General features: G+C 41.5%; 1 protein-coding gene across 13 annotated transcripts in view; it reads left to right on the forward strand.

Annotated features, from left to right (window-relative positions):
• The first annotated feature begins 300 nt into the window (after window positions 1-300).
• The window catches only part of PROM1 (prominin 1), a 63443-nt gene continuing 43791 nt past the window's right edge, over window positions 301-19952 (forward strand). For 3 of the 13 annotated variants that reach the window (XM_071743901.1, XM_071743906.1, XM_071743905.1), the window contains exons 1-2: window positions 303-531; window positions 7298-7710. In XM_071743901.1, the coding sequence (XP_071600002.1) occupies window positions 7491-7710 (220 nt within the window). In that variant the 5' untranslated portion in view covers window positions 303-531; window positions 7298-7490. Of the gene's footprint in view, window positions 532-709; window positions 800-7297; window positions 7711-19952 lie in introns of those variants that run through there. The other 10 variants (XM_071743902.1, XM_071743909.1, XM_071743903.1 and 7 more) reach the window with 9 other exon arrangements.

The raw sequence follows: 19952 nt of genomic DNA on the forward strand, positions 1-19952 counted from the left end.
TCTTCTTCTAAAAGCTAATGGGGTAAATCACCTTGACAGGAAAAGCAAGCCCGCCTGAATTCAGAGCAAACCCTAGCAGAGAAATCTCTTAAGGAGCGATGGCGAGGTCGGGAAGGCTGCGTGTGCCTCGGCTGTTCATCCCGGCGTCCCGGGGCACCTTCCTGGCCTGCCCGACCCGGGCAGCAACAGGTCACCCATCGCCCTGTACTGTCACCCATCGCCCTGTACTCCCCCGGGCCATCACGCACGGCTGTAGGTCCAGCCTGACCCTCTCGACCAAGTTTAAGTAGTCAGGACACGAAACTCCTTCCCATCTCCCTCTCGCCTGCCGGGTCCCTCCGGGGTTAAACCCCTCACGCTCCTCCTCTTCCTCCCCCCCTCCAGCCGCAGCCTGCCGGGGTGGTCCCGCATCGGCCCGGGGCAGAGCCCGCCCTCCATAATCCATGCGCGGGCGGCACCGGGAGCACCACCGCAGCGTTCTCAGGCGGTACCGTGCTCCAGTGCCTCCGGCTCGGTTCCCCCACCTCGCCGGTGAGTACTACAGGGTGGGGGTAAGTGAGGAGGGGTCCCGGGGCAGCGCTTCTTCGCCGCCGCCTCCAACCCCCGCCCCTGCCCGGGAGGCAGCAGGTGGGGGTGGGGTTCCCCATCCTTCCCCGGCTGCTCCCGCTGCGGGCGGGCAGAAGGTCCTGGCCGGGAGAGTGCGGCAGCGGGGGAGGAGAATCGGAGCCCCGCTGGAGGAGAGGTGTTGCTGGACGAGGGGGGGCCCTGTGGGAAACCGGGTGAGTGGCCGTCGAGGGAGGTGGGTGGCCGAAGGAGCGGAGCTGTCGGTGGGGATCCCGGCGTGGGTAGGGAGGGGAGGGGTGTTCAGTCGCGGCTGGGAGAGAGACCTGTGGGAGCAGCGGGATGGATGCTGTTGAGGGAGGGAGCCCCGGCCCTGACAGTGTGGGGTGAGGTGGAAGCAGAGGGACCGGCGCCGGGCTGGTCTGTGCTGAGGGGAACCGAGAAAGTGGGTTTGAGGGCAGGGGCTGTGCGAGAGGGACGGATTTTGGCCGAGGGGAAAGGGTCTGCGGCACGGCGGGGCCGTGTGTGCCGGTCCGCGGGGAGCGAGGGCGGATCCGCCCGCTGAGGAGAGAGGGGCAGCGGGCTCGGCCGCGGAGTGTGAAGTGGATTTTCTTCGCGGAGGGTTGGTTGTGCGTGGAGCGGACGGCTGAGGAGAAAGGGGTCGGGGGAACGGCTGCGGATCTCCGGCGGCTGAAGAGAGGGGAGCGGTGGGAGCGGGGCGGGGAGAGCCCCGGGGAGAAGGGGAACCGAGTGGAGGAGCGGAGGGCATCCGCTAAGGGCACCTGCCCAGGGTGGGGTGAGGGGAACGGAGGGGGTCGGGGACACCGCGCTGGCCTCGGAATAGTCCTGAGAGGCGAAGCCCTGCCTTGGCACTGCGGTGAAAGCCTGGGTGTAAGTGGGGAGAGCGGCCCGGCCCGTCCGCTCCCGCCGGGAGTCCCCGCTCGGCACGGCAGCGCTGCGGCGAAAGCCGCCTCGGAGGAGTTGGTTGAGGCGGTGGTGCCGGTGGTTCCGTCTGTACCTGAGCAAATCGCCCCAGCCCACCACCCCGGGTGGTCAGGCTTTTTTTTTTTTTTTTTCGGCAAGGGTTAGCTCTCCTGTCAGCTGAGGGTCTCGCCTGAAAGGAGGGGAGAAGGGGGCAGTTCGCGATGGTAAACACGGGCTGTGCCTCCCTGTCTGCACGCACATGCAGGGGAGCAGCTGAAGAAACTCCCAAAATGGGTCGGTATTCCAGCAGAGGCAGAGCTGCGGTACTCCTGCTCCTATGCAGTCTGCAGCTCAAGGACTAAGCACCCTGATCTCCACAGTTTTGGGAACTGGAAGGACGGGAGGGAAAGCTGGCAGCACGCAGGGTCTGTCATCCCAGCGCCTCGGTCTTGGGACGTGTCCTCTGTTCACATTTGCCTTCATCAGTTCACATTTGCTTCGTTCTGAGTTGGCTTTAAAATTTTCCGTGTGATGCCGAAAAGCATCACAGCCACAAGGGAATGCTCTCTGAATACCTGGGTAAATGCACCACTTAAAATCAAATTATATTTCTTCCGAGCATGTAAGCTGTCAGCTAAAAATCAGGCTTCCCTATCATTTCGGGAAGATAAATCCCACTTGGAATTAATTTTTACAGGTCTGTTGTCTGCAAACTGCTGTAGCTTGTAAAACAGCAGGGTTCTTTGGTGTTGCTTATTTATTTATTTATTTTTCAAATTCTTAAGCAGCTGCTTAAAGCCAACCTGGGTTCTGAATATACACTTTTAATGACTTGAGCACTTAGCCATTTTGAGCATCTAGCAAGCATATTAGATCTATCCTGAGGCTACCTGGTGTGGAAGATTCCATTTGTTGAGTTTTTGTCCGTGCTGCCAGATTCCCTTTTGCAGTCCCTAGTGCTTATGAGTTGTTTTTGCTTCTGCTCCTCCTGTGGCAACAGGTTATAATTGTTGGTAGGCTTAGGACAGCTTTTTGCAATGGCAGTCTGTACTTTTTGTAACTTGCCAGCATCTATCTTGGTTTTCTGTCTCTTGAATGGAAAGGTGGTGTTTATGGGTTGGCTTTTTTTAATAAATATTTGGAGTTGCAGTCTACCTGTAACTATCTGGTTTATGGCTACTTGGATGCATTTCAGTTGTCTGGTCTTCCTCTCATTGGAGCGACCTCACCAAAGAGGACTGTGGACTTGGATTTTCAAATTATTATCATTTTTAACAAGCACAGCCAGATCCTTTGTGTGGCTTTCCCATGGACAACTGCATCTTCCACCATACCATTGTGGTTCACTGCCAGCAGACACTGAGCTTCAGCAGTCTGGCCTCTGGTTGACTGAATTTCAGTTCACAGGGTTAATCATCATTGCATCACTGCACTGCAGCCTTGTATTTGCATACATTGCAGAGTTACACAGGAGGAGACCAGTTCTGTAGAAACAAAGAGCTGGACATCCTGCTGTTTCTGAGCTCTGCTCTTCAGAGTTGATGCATCATGGAACCAGTTGCTCAAACTTCTGCATCTCTCACCCAGTCTCTTTCTCCTGCTCCTAAACTTGAAGTTGCTGAAGCTTAATAAGTTTTGGAAAATTATTTAAAATATAATAGGCTATACTGGTGAAGTGATAATAGTGCAATGTATTAAAAGGGTGATGATGTTCACCACAGGGAGTGGTTGAAAACCCCAGGAATTATGTTCAGTGACTTGTACTTATTAGAATCATAGAATTAGAATCACAGAATTTTCAGGGTTGGAAGGGACCTTTAAGATCATCTAATTCCAACCCCTTGCCATAGGCAGGGACACCTCCCACAGATGAGGTTGCTCAGAGCCCTGTCCAGCCTGGCCTTGAAAACTTCCAGGGATGGGGCTTCCACCACCTCTCTGGGCAACTTGTGCCAGGGTCTCAGCATCCCTAAGTGAAGAACTTCTTCCTAACTTCCAGTCTAAGTGTACCCTCCTCTGGTTTGAATCCATATTAGTGGCAACTGTAGAATAAATAGGAAAAGGACTGGTCTTCTGAAGGTGGACACTTCTAAACCACAAAGAAAATAAATTAAACTCTCTGTTTTTATATATATACATATATCTTATTAAGTATTTAACACGGTTTGTGATTTTTAATTTTTTTTTTTTAGTTGAAACACATTAATGAAATGGATAATTTCTTTGCTGATGCATTTAAGCACTTCAGAGTTTCACCCAGCTTCTTTTCATTGACTGTTTACTTGAACTTGGGGAGAGTTGTGCTGGCAGCTGCTGGAGCTCAGTGACTGCAGTGAGGCCGTGCTGCTTCTGGGGAAATGAGATGGCCACATGCTGCAATGAAAAGTACCAGGAATTGTAATTCTTTTTCTGTGTGTCACTTGTATCTGTGTCATTCGTGCAGTCCTCACAACCACAGATGTAATGGGTAGAATCTTTTTAATGCTGTTGGTCTGGCATATTTACTACTAATATGCTCCCAGCTGTTTCTTTTCCATATCAAGTTAAGAACAACTGCTGGGAGCTTTTTACATCCAAGTTACTTTTAGGTGGGTTGATGTCCTGGTTTGGGCCAGGATAAAGTTAATTTTCTATCTTGTAATTTTGCTTGCAGCTGTGTCTCTTGTAAGTAGCTGGAAGCAAAATTACAAGATAGAAAATTAACTTTATCCTGACCCAAACCTGTGTCCTGTATAACTTTAGACATTTTGAATGCTCAGAAGTATCCCGAGTTACAGGTTTAATAGTGTTTCTGCAAGTTTCTGACCATTATTAATGCAACCTTGAAAAATAAATTAGTCTTTTTAAAAGTATAGGGAAGATTTGGAGCTAGCCTGGAGGGAACTGGCTAGTAAGATTATACATGCAATAATTATTGTGATGTATTTGCCAGCAAAGGGAAGGGAATAGAGTGTGGCCAGAATTCTTCAGATTCTTTGATTTGCAAGAAAACTACCAGCTTTGCTAAAAATTTCTGAGATTTATAGGAGCTAAACTGAAAATTATGTAGAGCTGGATACTTCAGTAGGACTTTGGAAGTGAAAGCTGGTTGTGTGTCCCCATTTGTATCTGCAGCACAGGTAGTGTCCTTTCAGCTTCAGTAGTGTCCTCGTCTTAAAACTGAAATTTCTGTCTTGGTTAATATATGAATGCACATTTATAGTAAGCATAGTGATTATTTTAATGTATGAAGAGGGTATTTTCATAGTGGTTTATCTGCTTACTTGTACAATGAGATATTTTGGTATTTTTTGTAATTTTGTATTCTTTAACTCTTGGAATCAAGGCTCACAGTGAATTGTTTAAACTGTGCTTGAAAAATCTCCACACAAACTAAGCTTTATTTAGAAAAAAATGTTCAAACTTTTTTTAAGAAAATCAAGGGGAACTGTACTGTATCAAACTTGCACAGTCTTTGCTGTTGTCATTGAGACAAATTTTTTTTTTTCTACTTAGTTTTGGTCTTGTGATGTGTTGTCCTGTAGAGTTTTTGTGGATCTGATAATTAACCACATCCTTAGCAATTTTCAGTTTTTGACCATAACTACATTCATCCCTAGAAAAATAGGTGCATAAAAGAAAATTCCACCAAAAATACCCACTAGGCTGAAGAAAACCTGTCTAGAGAAAAAATTAAAGGAGGAAAAAAATAATATTTTGGAGCTGGCCTTTCCCACCCCTTCATTATTGAACAAAACATTCTTTTTCAGGTAGGAAAATACTTATGATTTCATGTGTTCTAAGCTGCTATGCTTCTGTATGGAGCATCATATTTCAGAGTGGTTTCTAACAATTTTTGAATAAGGCTTGGATAATTCTGCTATTCATAGCATTATTACCTGGTCATTCTTCTTGAGTTTTGCTAGCCATGAGAGGGGGGGAGGTGGATCTGTGTTTTTTTTTCTTAACTCCATCGGGCTTCAGAGAAACAAAACTGTCTCTAGTTCTTTGATCTGGTCTTGGATTCCTTTATTCCATTATTTTCCATCCAATTCCATCCAATTTTCTTGATTTTGAGCTATCCTGTGAATGAGCAGGGACTACTCAACAAGGCTGCAATGGTTTCCTCCAAGTCAACACTGCTTTTAAGAAAGGTGGCCTGTGTTTTACTCGGGACTGTAGAGCATGGGAGAGTCTTAAGTCTCAAATGTACAGATTTTTAAGTCTTTTGTCTTCAGCAGGTCTTTTACTTGGAAGCACATTGGAAGTCCAAGTATTGGTGTGGAATTGGGCTGCCTGGGAGGCACTTGCATTGTTTTGCTGTCATTCTTGCAGGTGAATGGTCTGGGCTTCAATGTGGAGATTAAAAACATTTCCATGTAGATAGGGCTGATGAAAAAAAAAAAAAAGAAAAAAAAGGCAACAGAGGTGTAGAAGCTGACCTGCCAAGCAAAGGCAGCTTGTGCTGGGTGCTCCTCAGGCATGAGCAGTGGGTTCCCAGATGTCCCTATCAGCAAAGATCCAAAGTCAAAAAGGGACAGTTTTGCTTTTGTTTGGGGTTTTTTGTTTTTTTTGTTTGTTTGTTTGTTTGGTTTTTTGTGGTGTTTTTTTTTTTTTTTTGGGGGGGGGGGGGGGTTTGTTTTTTTTTTTTTTTGTTTTTTTTTTGTTTTTTTTGTTTTTTTTTTGTTTGTTTGTGGTTTTTTTTTGTTTTTTTTTGTTTGTTTGTTTTTTTGGTTTTTTTTGGTTTTTTTTGGTTTTTTTTTTTTTTTTTTTTTGTTTTGTTTTTGTGTTTTTTTTTTTTTTTTTTTTTTTTTTGTCTTTTTCCTGTAGAGGCCACTGTGGCTCATGCTGAAGTGAGGGAGTTATACCTAACCCCAGGCAGATGAAGGTGTAGTTGTTTAGTTGGAAACCCAGGAGGGTTTCTGTTTACATTTCTTACATGGTGGCTGCTAAAACTGCTGTGATTTTTTAGCTTCAGAACGTTCTTAAACAGATGTGTAAGCATCCAAAGTCATCTTAATGATGCAAAGTTATCTCAGCTTTCCCAAGCTATGAATAAAAATTGTTGAGTTGACTTCTCCCATTTCCCAAGAACTACTTTGAGATGGTTTGAATTAATAGAAAGTAATTACTGACACCCATTGCTGCCTGTCAGAAGGGTGAATTTTTATTATTTGTTTGTTTTATTAACTTTTCAGTGATGAATAATTTCTTTCCTCAGTACTGGAGGATGATTAGGAGGAGCTGGCATCTTCAGTTCTTCTTTGAGGTGGAATCTGTGGCCCTAACTGTGAAACACATCAGAAAGGTGACATCTGTTAGGCCATAGACAGGGAAGGAAAGTGAAGTCCTATAAACAGGAAGGTTGTAGATTAAAGCTGGAAGGTTTTACTGAAAGGTTGAGATTAAAGAAACTACAGGATATGACTTGTAGTAATTGCTATCAACTATGGTAACACCAGGTGGCTGATTAAATTGTGTAACTTTTGTGACATGACGTATTGTACTTAGTCAGAAGTGCAATCCATACATTATTCCTTTGGTTTTGTTTCCCTTGGAGCTGTCCCAGTGTTCTGCTTTGCTTGTTTTTGAAAACTCACTGACCTGGAACTATGTGTAATTGTTTTTTCCTCCTCTTTCAGTCACAGTGTCTGTAGTACACTTTATTATACACAAACCTCATTTTTTTTTTTTAATTTTTTTTCTTGTCTATTGTATCTGGCTTGCTTTTACAATTACAGATCAGTCCAATTTCCACAGAAAATTACAGTTTACCTTTTACTTTCCTGTTTTCTTGCAGACACCCTGACGAGCTCTGTTTTGTTTTTGCCAGAGGTGATGCCCTGAGTCCTTCCCACAAGAGGCTTCTGTACCACTCCAAAACAAGAATACCTGAAGAATAAAAGGTGTGAGGGCACACCAGTGTTTCCTGGCTAGAAACCTAACCCCCAAGTGAATGTGTTGAAGATTCCTTGACTTGGTGGAAAAAAATCTCTCTACCTCCAGTTTTATGAATACTGCTAGCCATGGCTGTGGAACTCTGTTTGCTGCTCCTGCTGTTTTGTGGAAGTACTGTTTCAGAGGTACAGCCTTTATACAAACTGCCTCCTGGGACTTTGGATTTTGGATTTGTACCATCCAAGACGTATGATACAGGTGCATACCATGAACCTGGGCCAATAGGAATTTTGTTTAAAACAGTACATGCATTCCTCTACTTAGTGCAGCCAAATTCTTTTCCACAAGGTAAGTGGATAAATGGCTTTTTTTTTTTTTTTTTTTTTTTTTTAAATAAAGGCTTGGGACTGATGCATTGATCCATTGTAGGTGCTAAAACCATCATCTGGAACTTAATGATGTGAAGGGCTTTGTTTAGTAGCTTGTGTTACAGCCTGGAAATGTGTAGTTTTATATCAACTAACATTTTCTGCTACGCATGGTGTGTGTATGGGGTTGTCAATGAAAATGAAATGTTGGTGAAATTTCACAATTTTCACAGCTGTTGCTGCATTTGAGGCTGTGCTTAGAAGCATGGGTTAGGCATAAACCATCAACTGCTTTGTATTTAATATCAAATCCCTGAGAGACAGCTCTGAGATTACATATTATGATAAACACCCAGGTGGTTGTAATATTATGAGATTTAGCTTAGGAAATGGAAACTTAGCAATGAGGTAAATTTCATGCATTTCCACATCTGTGCATCCACAGGTGAGTTTTATATAAGGGCAGTTCCATTACAGAGCCACATCTAACTTGTTCCTTTGTGAGATGATGTTAAGACTTGAAACTGCATTTGTTTTGCTGAGATTTTTTTTCCATTCCTTTCCTAGTAAATTGTCTCTTCTAAAGAAAAAGACATCAGAGAAGTATGTGCTTATTGAGGTTGTGTTGATTAAAAAGTACTTTGGGGAATTCTGTGTGTTTGTGGATGGTGTAGTTCAATTTTCCAATATTTGTTTTATTTGGCTCTTAATACTAATTTTTTTTTTAGTTGTACTGGCATTTAAAATCATATTGAGGTGAATTTTTGAATAAAATATAGGAACAGCTTTGGTTTGATTTTGTTTCCTTGTAGAAGTCTATCTGTAACTGTATAAAAAGCTTGTATTACTCTGTGATACATCTGCCAGTTTTAATATAAAAACCTTTAATAATTTAAAATCTTATATAAATTATTTGATCGCATGTCTTTATGATACCTGTGAACTATTACTTGCTGGGATTTTTGGCATTTCTTCAATAGCTGTGAAATAATGAGTTCAAATGAACACCTGAGTGAATGGATTCTATTTAGAAAGGTGCCTGGAGTCCCAGGTATTAACCTGGAGAGGAAAAAAAAACCCAAAACCTGGGCTGTTACCTGCAGGTTCTGTCTTCTGAGCAGGTCCTGACACCAGGTGTAATGAAGACAAGTGCATGAAGTTGACAGGAGTGTCACCTTTTGGAGGAACTTCTTCCAGACACCTCTGCTTTTTTGGCCTTTCCTCCCATTATATGCAGATGTTTGCCTCTCTGTGAGAACTTCTATGTTAGGATTGTCATTTGCCTTCATTCTGCCTAAAGCCCTGCTTGAGTATTTTGTTCTCTTAAAATTGAGGAAACTTTATTTCAGTGAGATGCTTACTGTGTCTTTATATCATCAGGAATGTGCTTTTTAACCTCAAATGTGAAATTTATTATTATGATTCCTAAGCATGTAAATAATTACTGAGTACAGACTTTATGATGATGGTTATAGTCCTCTGGGATTGCTTCTAGTAAGTCCTGCATGTGTTGTGTAATCCAGCATTCAAGAGAAAAGAGACATCCAGAAGGAAATCACCTGCTCTCAGCTTGTAGACTCTGATCATCTGATACCTCTCCTTTCTTCCTCACAGATACTTTTTGCCAAATCTGTTATTTTTAGAAGTTTGGCTTTCAGTGTTTGCATTAGGTAAAGACCTTTTCCAATACCCCCACATCCCTCACTGCAAAACACAGATTTGTTGGGTTATGTTGGTTTGAGTCATACCATTTAATTGGTTAATCCCCATAATCTCTTTTGCCATATGCTGTTCTATTTTCACATTCAGTGTATTAATGGTGTAGTTACATATTTGGTTGGTTTGTTTAGTTGTTTGTTTGTTGTTTTTTAAACTGCCAACTTGAAATAGAGTTAAATCTGATTCAGAGGTGAAAATAAACATAATCACAGATGGGCACACGAGGCAAGTCCTCTGATGGTTCTGACTCAAAACTTCATCATTCTGATTAAGCAGAGGCTTCAGAAGAATTAGCTCCAAGATGATGCCCCAGTGTATTGCATATAAACAGAACATAAAGGAGAAGAGTGATTCCTGTGCAGCAGTTTTAGACCTTTGATCTCAGTGGACTTTAATTTTTTTGTTCTTGGTATTTGTTTTTCCAATCTACTGCTAAGAGTAAGCTGGGAGGAAAAAGAGTGACATGATTCTCTAATTGCATGTATATGTTTCTGCCTTTGAAAGTCATTTTTGGGTTTGCAGGGATGCCCTTGATGGAGCTGAGGAAGTTGCAATATATATAACTTTGGTACTCTTCCAGTCTCAAGTATGTCTTTTAGGAAGAAAACCTTTTAGCATGGTGAAGCAGAATGTGAAGTACACCACAGGCTTTGGGAAAGATTTTTCTGCAAGTAATTTTATGCTGCTGATCCTTAACATTTATTTGAATATTCTTGTAGGTTACTTAAAACTTGAAAGGGGTAATTTATTTATTTATTAAAAAAAACCCAACAGTCAATACATGGTTTGTAAGTTGTTTTTTGGTTTTGTTTTAGTTAAATCTTAAGTGAGTAATTATTTTGTCCTAAATTTGTTAGTGGCATATGATTTGGACATACACCTTAATTTAAGTTTAGATTTAATAGGTAAGGTATTAGTGGGCTTAAATAAAATATAGTGTTTGAATAAAACATAGTAGCAGGACCAGGAGAAGGCACTGGAACTTCTGAAGTATTTTGTTTGTTTGTGGTTTTTTTGCTTTTATTTTCTAAACTTCCGTATCTTTCAAGACCAGCAGTATGGTCTTTGGATATGGCAAGAAATGAGTTTGAAAAAGTGAACTAGGGTATCTGATTGCTGTGCTTCAGTGAGTGTGAATAGATTCTGCTTTCAACTCCACCAGTTGAATACTTTCATCCTCACTGGATGATGTACTGGTGTAAATGGGAGTGAATTTACTCCCAAGCATAAACTGTTAATGCAGGGAAGCAGCCTCTGCCCTGGTTAATGGTACTCTGGGATGGAAAAGACTTTGCTTGGTCACTGGGTTTGCTTCCTGAGGCTCAGTGGGTCACTTGAATCTTGCTGTGCCTTGATTTCTCCATTTGTAAAATTAAGATAATGGTGCTACTACTCCTTTGGTTGAGGGCTCTCCAGGACAGAGCATAATTGTGCTTTCCTCTTAGTAGCACCACTTAGGAGCAATAGACAATAACAGAAAAATTACAAGTTGCTTTTTTCACTCAGCTAAGAGAACATCTAGCAAAACAAATTGCCCATTTTTTCTCTTAGAATTTATCATGAACTGAAGTGTTTATTAATATAGTTCAGTAGCTTCATGGTTATCACGTCGTGCACGTCACCTGTTGTGTTGTGTGACCTCCAGGTGTCAACTTGGAGTAGTGAAGGCATGGCCAGTGTGGTCCTTTGGCTCCTAGGAGTATCTTAGGATGGCTTTGTCTTTGTTGCCATGGAAACCAGTTGTTGCAGAAAGATGACATCAATCTGAGATTCTACTTGCCAGTAGAACGTGCACAGCAAATTGTTGGCTTCCCAGCTTGTGTCTTGTAATGAAAATAGGAAGTTTACAAAGGAACCAAACTGGGAATAGAGCTCCTGCTCCTATTTTTAGGTGAAACAAGGCAAAAACTTGCAGTCCTGTTTACCCTACTCTGCTGGAACATATTGCAGGACCACTGTGCTACCTCCATGGAGTTACAGTTGCTTTGTTTCAGCTTCTGCTTTTTATTCTGGATCACCCTGTGCAGCTGAAGCAGGCATAAAACTTTAACATTAAAATCAACTGTTGAATGCAGTTATTTCCTGGGAAAATACACTATGAAGAGTGAAACATACTGGTTGCCTGTGAGGAACAAACTGGTTTTTAGACCTGGAGTGGACCTTTCAATTTCTTCTCCCTGTTGAGTCTCACTTGAACAGTTTGAGCATGAGACTGAGGAGCAGAGATTATTTGAATGCAAAGTCACATCTCTGGTCCCCTTTGGTCTTCCTTTCTCCTTACCTGGTCAGCTTGTAAAGCAGCTGGAAATTGTGGAGTTCAGCAGATCAGTCTTGTGTTCCCCATCTCTGCAATTAATGTCTCACCTGAGAGTATTCAGCAATTTCATCATTCAGCAATAAAAATTGCGTTTTATACAACGTTTTCTTGTTAACCTGATGTGAGAACAGTGTATTTCTACCTCGTGTAGCTGTAATAGAAAATGCATATACAAACCCCTGGTTTTATAGGTAAGTTTGAACTCTTAGGATATTGATTTTTTTAAAAAAAATACTGGCTGTGTGGGATGTGGTGTTCCAAAGCAACTAATCAAAACACTTTATCACTCTCTCACTGAAAGCCTCACTAAGTCAGGTTGTTTTGGTTTTGGTTTTTTTTGCTCTGTAGAACAAACTTCTTTGCCTTTTTGTACCTATTTATGGCTAGGTTGCCTGTTTCTACTTCAGTTTTGCTTCCTGGGAGTAAGAAATCTTTCACAGCTCCCCAAGATGAAAAATCCATGCATATTGATATTGCAGCATCTGAGCTGAGCTCAGAGATGTTGTAGTGGGTAAATGCACTTCTGGTTTTCAACTTGGGACTTTTCCTGGGAGCATTTGGTATATCTGCAACACCTGGGCAGTGAAAGAACTGCCTCTGATTTATGTGCAGATGCTGCAACATAAGTTACTGCCCAGGTACCCCAAGCAATTATGAGCTGTTACCTATAAATGGATATACATATAAATGTAAATCACAGTGTCCTTTTTCCAGTTGTGTGGTCTCAGTTGTAGTGTGGGAGTCAAAACTGCCCTGATGTGGTTAGACTGCTATTCTGAGCTGGTGTTCGACAGCTCCTGGTGTTGTCTGGGTTGGTTTTCTTCAAGTTTACATCCTGGAGTTGGGAGCACAGAGACAATTATTGGTGCAGGAACTGAGGAAGAGCAAGACCTGAATATTAGGAAATCAGCTCTTAGATGGGCAAAGCTGCAGTGGGACATGACAATTTTAATCAACTGGCACTCTCCTCACCACTGTTTTTTTTTTTCCAGCACTGTGGCTAAGCTGTGGTGTAGATTTAAAGTAGTAGCTGACGTGTATGTATATAAAAAATGCAAGTTTCAGTGACAGTGGTTTTATATAGCATGTTAGTGATGGTGTCATTTGGGTGCAACTGGGGAAAGGAAACTTCCAGCACTCCTTTACTTGGCAGTTCAATGTGTACAGTGAAGGAAATGTGTTTAATATCAGAAATACTGGGGAAAATGCAGTAGCAGGGAGATAGGAGATTAATTTGCCTGAATTCTCTGCCCACTTGTATACATTTAAGGAAAAGGTGCTTAAAAAATCTTTGCTCATTTCATGCTGGGAAGTTGAGAGCTCTACTTGCTGACATGCCCTTGTTGATAAGGAACACTGAGAACATTTCTGAAGCAGATTTAAAGCTGTTTTGTTTTGGGTTTGTTTTTTTTAATGTTCTTAGACATCAGAAGAGTAATTCCTTTTCCCCCGAACTATCCCAAACTCCAGACTGTCTTAACAGATTACTTATGAAAAGGGCTTTTTTTGTAGAGAGGGAGGGGTGAGGTTTTAGGGAGGGGAGGCTCATCCAGATTATCTCCTAGAGGCTACTGCAGAAAAACCCCAGTGACAGACATGAACACCTCTGATGTTTTCCTGCCCAATTTTTCTGGATTGCATAAACAAGGCTTCTATTTACAGACAGGTGTTAAGTGGAAAGTGTGCAAGTTGGTTTTAATCAGGGTAGCATGGCTGAAATTAGGAAGTCTTGCTACACATCTGGAATCCTTTCTCTACAGAATATTCTCAATGCTTGCCCTGATCTGGTTTAATACTCCCTGCCAGCTGTGCCTAGGAGAAAAAAATTGGAATTGGAATTCCAGTTGGAACGGGAAAATGACAACCCAGCTTCCCAATTTCAGCACTGTTAGGACAGAAGGGAGAAAGTAATGAAAATGAACATCAAGTGGGGTTTGAGGGAGCTGGGTGACTTTCTGGAAGGAGGTTGTTCAGAAAGGGCATTGCAGCTGTGGGAGCAGTCTGGAGGGCACCTCAAGCAGTGCTGCCTCTTAGAATAGAAGAAGAAATGAGATGAAAAAGGTTTTTGTGGTTTTGAGACTCAGTTCATATTTCTCAGACCTAAACTGCCTCCCACCCCTTCCAAATTAGTCAAGTATGTCCTATCTCTCTCTTGGCAACATTTTTTGATATATGGGTTGGTCATTTTCTGGGTGAAGTATTGAGCTGGGTCAGGAAACCTGCTCATAATTTAGAATTATGAGCATGGGCAATGCCAGGCCAGTGTTTGAAATTGTCCTGATGTGTTTTGATTGTGGATGGACATTAATGGACACAAGGTGTAACCAAAGAGCTGATGAGCAGCGTTCCTGAAGCACAGGGGATGAGTTCTGGGTGCAGCTAAATAAATCCAGGGGTGCCAGCTACAAGGAAAGGAGGGTACAGGGTTGTGCTGTGACAGAAGTTGGCCTTGTGGTTTGTTTATCATTCTGGGTACAGGAGCTTCATTGTCAGGGTTTGTATATTTTTTTAAAGAAAAAAAGCAGAAGTACCATGTCCTAAAGGTGCATGTATCTACATGATTAGAGCTACTCCATGTGATGTGAATATTGCAGGTAGGGAAATTATTTAGGTGTGTTGGATGTAGCATGGTGTCTGTGTGCCTCCAATTTTAGTAAAACATTATGGTCATCTCTGTGTGCACTCATTTTTCCTAACTTCTCCAAGATTGACCATCCAATGTAGTATCTTCTAGCAGAGATAAGCAACTTGGTCATCACCTCCTAAGTTTTGCCTTTCAGATGCCAGTGCACAGTCACAGGGAGCACCATGTGAAGAAGGCAGTTTGGTTTTGTTCTGTTTACAGAGGGAGGGACACAACGAGTCAGGAAATCTGAACCACTAAAAGCATGAAATTTGTTGGAAATTTCCAGATTTGAGATACCCACAGCATGTTGTAGGGTGAGAAGCAGGATGGAGTAAGTTTTAGATTAGCCACATTCTCTGGTACCACGTATCATCTGTGGACCTCTTGGAAACTTATCTGTGGCTACAGATATCTTGGGGTTTTTCAAGGCACTTTGCTGAGGCTCCGTGATTTTTCTGGCTTAAGAATGGCAACTACTCATTTTTCCATCCTCCATTTAATTTTTCCAAGTTTATTCATCCCTCGTTCCCCTTTCTAACTTGGAGTTCATGGAGCTGACTGGAAGGAAGAGGGGAGATGTCACTGACCTTACTGAAATAACATTTTCACAAGCCTCTAAGGGACCTTTCAATCCCATCCCTATCTTGGCTGCTATGAAACACTTCGAGTTAATCAAAGAAGCTTCTGTACAGATCCTGTCTGTTATTGGAAAGCCAGTGATTTGACTTTCTCTTTTCTTTGTTATTGACCATCATAATTAGGTAACATTAGCCTAGCCCTCATTCTTTGTCTGACAATTTACTTATAGTGTTGTTTACAGAGCAACAAACTCCTAGGTCTTGTTCATTGATGACTTTTTCTTGAATGGTGTCAGCCACAGTACCAAGAATTTGATAGATATATAGTAGCAAATCTTCTTTTCTGCAATCCTCATGTTCAGTGTTTAATTATGAGAACTGTATTTTTTTCTTCCTCTCAGTATTTGGTGCTTCTCACAATGCTTTTTGTAACATTTAGATCTTAACAAAAATGATACCTTTTCCTCAGTGAATATGTGCTATTCAAAAGTAAATGTACAAGTATTAATCTGAGTGTTTTCAAACATTTTTTTAACACTTCTTTTAACAATATTAAATCTTCCCATATTGTTATTAGAGATTTTGAGTATACTTCTTCAAGTTATCATCTTGTTAGAGTAGAAACCAGCTGCCATGAATGAAGCTATAGTAGTTTAAGTTGCCTAATCAGTATGTAGATATATATATTGGTATTAGGATATATGTACATTTTAGTGTAAGCTTACCAGTTACAAAAAACCCCACAAACTGGCTTTGAAGCTTTTTTGCAATATGTAGAGACATTTCTTCTCATCTAAAACCAGTTGTGATTAAATCATGATTTGTCTTGCATCATACTATAGTCAATATCTTTCTTTTCTCTGATAATATAGCAAATTATTTTATTTTTGGGAACTGTGAGCAGTGATTACAGTTGTGAGTGTGAATGCTCTTACTACTAAGTGTTGCTTTGGGTGTTTGACTCAGCAGAAAGATACCTGGATAGAACAAAACCAAACTTTCTTCAGAGTAGCAACCTTAACTTTTGCTTTGATTTTTCAGTAAAGCCCTGATCTCTGCAGTGCTTGGAACCAATATGCATGCCCCATTTATCCAACATGGAAAACTGTGGTCCTTGCAGAAATGGGAAAACAAAGAGGGGATTTTGAGGGATCTCAGGGAAGCTGTCAGAATGCCCATCACTGAGCTGATTAGAAGCTGGTCCCAGCAGGGCTCCAGTGTCATTCCCAGGTATCTGTGTTCTGATGTCCAATATTTCAATTGATGCAATATAATATTCTGGGTTGTTCCTACAGTTAAAATGTTTCTTGCTTTGATTCAAGATAGAAATCAGTATCTCTGCACTAACCACACTATCAAGAAGTTGCTGGGTCTCTGCAGTGTGCTGAGCCAGAGCAGCATATCCACATATCCAAATTAAATCTTAGCCTATAATCTGCTGTAAATCCTTACCAGATGGTGGCCTAGGGAGAACTTTAGGTAGCTGCAAACAAAGTAAGTGGCAAAAAATAGCTGCTGTGGCACAAAGAGTGTGCCTCAGAAGTTTTGTTGCCTTCAGAATGCAGTTTCCTAGTGGAATGCTTCTTCAAAGCTTTCTGCTTAACTTTGTGTCTGCATGATATATGCAAATTTATTGCAGCCTCCTAAGCAAAGATTTTTTTCGAAAGGCTTCTCTCTTTATGTTCTTTTTCCAAAACCTCAGCAAGAACAGAACTTTCTTTGTAGCAAAGAACAACTACAAAGTCCCTTCAAAGGTTATTTTCAAAGGAGAAATCTTTCATTCTAGGTGTCCTATAACAGTGAATATTGTGGCTATTTCTTTTTTTTATTTTTCTTTAAACCTTTCCCTGACCAGGCTCTTTAATATTGATAGAAAGCAGAATGGGCTTAAACAGAAAATGTGACTGCCTTAAGGGAATAAAGGGAAGTTTGGGGCAGCTGGAAGGGGTGACAATTTTCTGTGCAATACTTAAATTACCCATTTGGCCTTCCTGCCTCTTAGCAACCTTGAGGAAGCTAAATTCATAAAACTTACATTGTTTCATCCATATTTTTTTGGGGGAAGTTTGGAACATTCTGTATACATGAGTGAAGTTTGTTACAGCAGTGAATCAGATAATAATGTCATTTCTTCTGTGCTGTGTTGTACTTTTTTGTCAGAAAGGGTGCACAGATGATCTCCTCAGTGTTATGTTTTGCTTCCTGCAGCCTTCTTCAGCTGTTGCTGCTCTGCAGTTCCTCATCTTCATCACTCTGCTTATTCCAAGCTGTCCTCTAGGTAATGTTCACCCTGCTTAGACCACTCTTGGAGTTTCAGTCCTGCTCCTAGCTGCTCATCTCTTCATTACCTCCTTCAGATTCCAGCCCTGCCACCCCCCACATTGCCCCCCAGCCCATCCAGTGCAAGCCAAGACTCATTTCTAGGTGGTCCAGTGGCCTGTCCTTTCAGCTATGAATAAAAGTGCTTTACAAGTCTCTCATTTGCTGTGTTTTTGCTTGGGTCACATTGTGTGTTGCTGGAGTTTGAGACTGAGCCAGGGTGTGCTGTAGGAGAAGGATTTTTCTTTCCTTTTGATCAACGTGCAATTAAAGAGAGATGGAGAACAGGAATGGAGAGCAATCCTGAGGATGAGAGGGAACAGCAGACTGAAGGGAGGAGAGGGTGAAAAAGCAAATTGCTCTAGCAGATGAGATGAGAAGTTTAAAATACTTCAGCTATTTGGTACTTATTTGTCATTTTTTTTGCCTCTGTTAAAACAAGTTTTTCCAGGTACTGTAGAAGAACAGGTTCTTGGGCTCCATCTCCCGTGTCAGTGGTGAGGTACAGCACAAGGGTGCTTTCTTCCCTGCCTTTTTCTCTTGTCTAAAGGCAGGGTTGATGGTTTAAGGTTGTAGGTTTTTTTGCATGTTATTTCTTTGGTCCTTGTGAATAGACAGGTGATGGGACAGAGAATTTCCATCTTTTCTGCTGTGTAAGTAGGGGGTCTTGTGTTTGGGCTCCAGAAGTGAGGGAGGAAAGGAAGGAAAGGAAAGGAAAGAGGAAAGGAAAAAAAAGGAAAAAGGAAAGGAAAGAAAAAAAGAAAAGAAAGGAAAGGAAAAAGGAAATTAAAGGAAAGAAAAGGAAAGGAAAAAGGAAAGAAAAGGAAAAAAGAAAGGAAGGAAAAAGGAAAGGAAAGGAAAAATTAAAGGAAAGGGAAAAGGGGCCTCTTGCAATGGAAAAAAGAACAAACAGGAAATTCTATAGAGAGAGAGAGCTTGCCACAAGTTGTGGGGAGAATTTTATCTGAGAGAATTTTATCTGGGAGAATTTTCTCTCTCTGTGGGGAGAATTTTATTCAGATGGAGGGAACCATCTGAATCTGAAGTTGGAAAGGAACACTCCACTCTCAGTGAATGCATGGATTATGTGGAATAAAGTGGTCTCTTTCTGTGTGGTCTCTGCACCAGAGTTCATGGTGGATTCTTGATCCTTCAGCCATCAACACAGCAGAGCTCCTGCCTTGCTCTGCAGTGGAACCAGAGAGAGCTGCTGGGTAGTTATGTGGAAGTAAAGAGGAGGATGCTGGATTTCTGCTGAAGGAGACCTCTTCATTGGGAACTCAACCTGACTGTATAGCTGGAGACTTTCTGGCTTTGGGAAGAAGCCAAAGCCCCCCTGAAGTCAAAGCAAGTGTTTTAAAATGTCAATAAAGTTAACTTGGTGTAGAACTTAAGATGCCTGAAAGATTTTTATCTCCAATGTAAGTCTGATACAGCTTTTCTGGTTTTCTTCGACTTATTCATCAGTCACAATTAGAGAGGAGAAAAAACCACAATCTTGAAGTAATTCTAATTTGTTAATTTCATACTAATTATTACTTTTTTGTGGCACTAAATGTGGTCAGGCTGGGAGAGATGCTGAAGTATTGAGTGTGTGAGTGGTCTATTTACAGATGAAGGGGAATGGGGTGAAATAAGCATTAGAATCAGGTAGTATTAAAGCAGTTATTAATTTATCATGTCTGTTGTCTGCATAATTCTTCCCTGTTCTGAAAAACTCTCCATTCAGTGCAACATGAATGCTTCAGTCATGGTTCTTAGGGATTCCCTTGAAGTCCTTTCCACAATATAAGCCTAATATATTATATTACACATTAAAAGATAAATTAATTTCCAGCATAATTTGATTAATGCTGGAGTTGCCCTATAACTGTATGGACTCAATGGAAGCTGAAGCATAGCATTCCCATGGGTTTTACTCCCAAGTGTTTTCCTGTCACCTAAATTTGTAAAGTGCTCTTTTCAGAAGAATTTGTAGCTAATTTATCCTGGTATTTAATAGCCAGACAGCTTATTTTTAAACCTCTATTATTTTTGCTATCCCTTTCTCTAGGGTAGTTCTAAGAATCAAGCCTGGTGCATTTTTTTATGTGGGTAATGGGATATTGGGTGTATGGACACAGTACACACACAGTTCAGGAGTTCCTCATTATATTTTCTTAACTGGGGCTTCTTAGAAGTGCTTCATATTTCAACACAAAGTGCCCTGGTAAATTAAGAGTTCATCTGGCTAGTTAGGTTTACCAGGGCAGATGGCATTTCACATGTATCATGAGAGCAGGAAGGAGGCAGAACAAAACAGTAATGTAATTAGCTGTGTAAATGAGCCTCACAAAGTAAATCTCTTTAACCCCAATGATAAAATGTGTTCTCTGCTAAAGCCTTGGATTACTGGCCCTGTGAAACAATGTGTGCAGCTGGCCAAGCCAAGATTTCAGAAGTAATCCCATTAATTTGAAAATAGAGGACACCAATTTTTATTGTGCCTTCCTAGCACTTTTATATTGGAAACAGAAATCACCCTCAGGGTGGTGATCTACCAGTAATGCAGAAGAGATTCATGGGGAGTTACCTTAGTTCAATTTTAAATAAACACTTTTCAAAACAGAGATGGAGATACTCCAGCTGGGGAGGGAAGATGCTTCATAAAAGCAACCCAGAAT

This window comes from Heliangelus exortis, chromosome 4 (genome assembly GCF_036169615.1).
Source record: "Heliangelus exortis chromosome 4, bHelExo1.hap1, whole genome shotgun sequence".
In the NCBI taxonomy this organism is placed as follows: Eukaryota; Metazoa; Chordata; class Aves; order Apodiformes; family Trochilidae; genus Heliangelus; species Heliangelus exortis.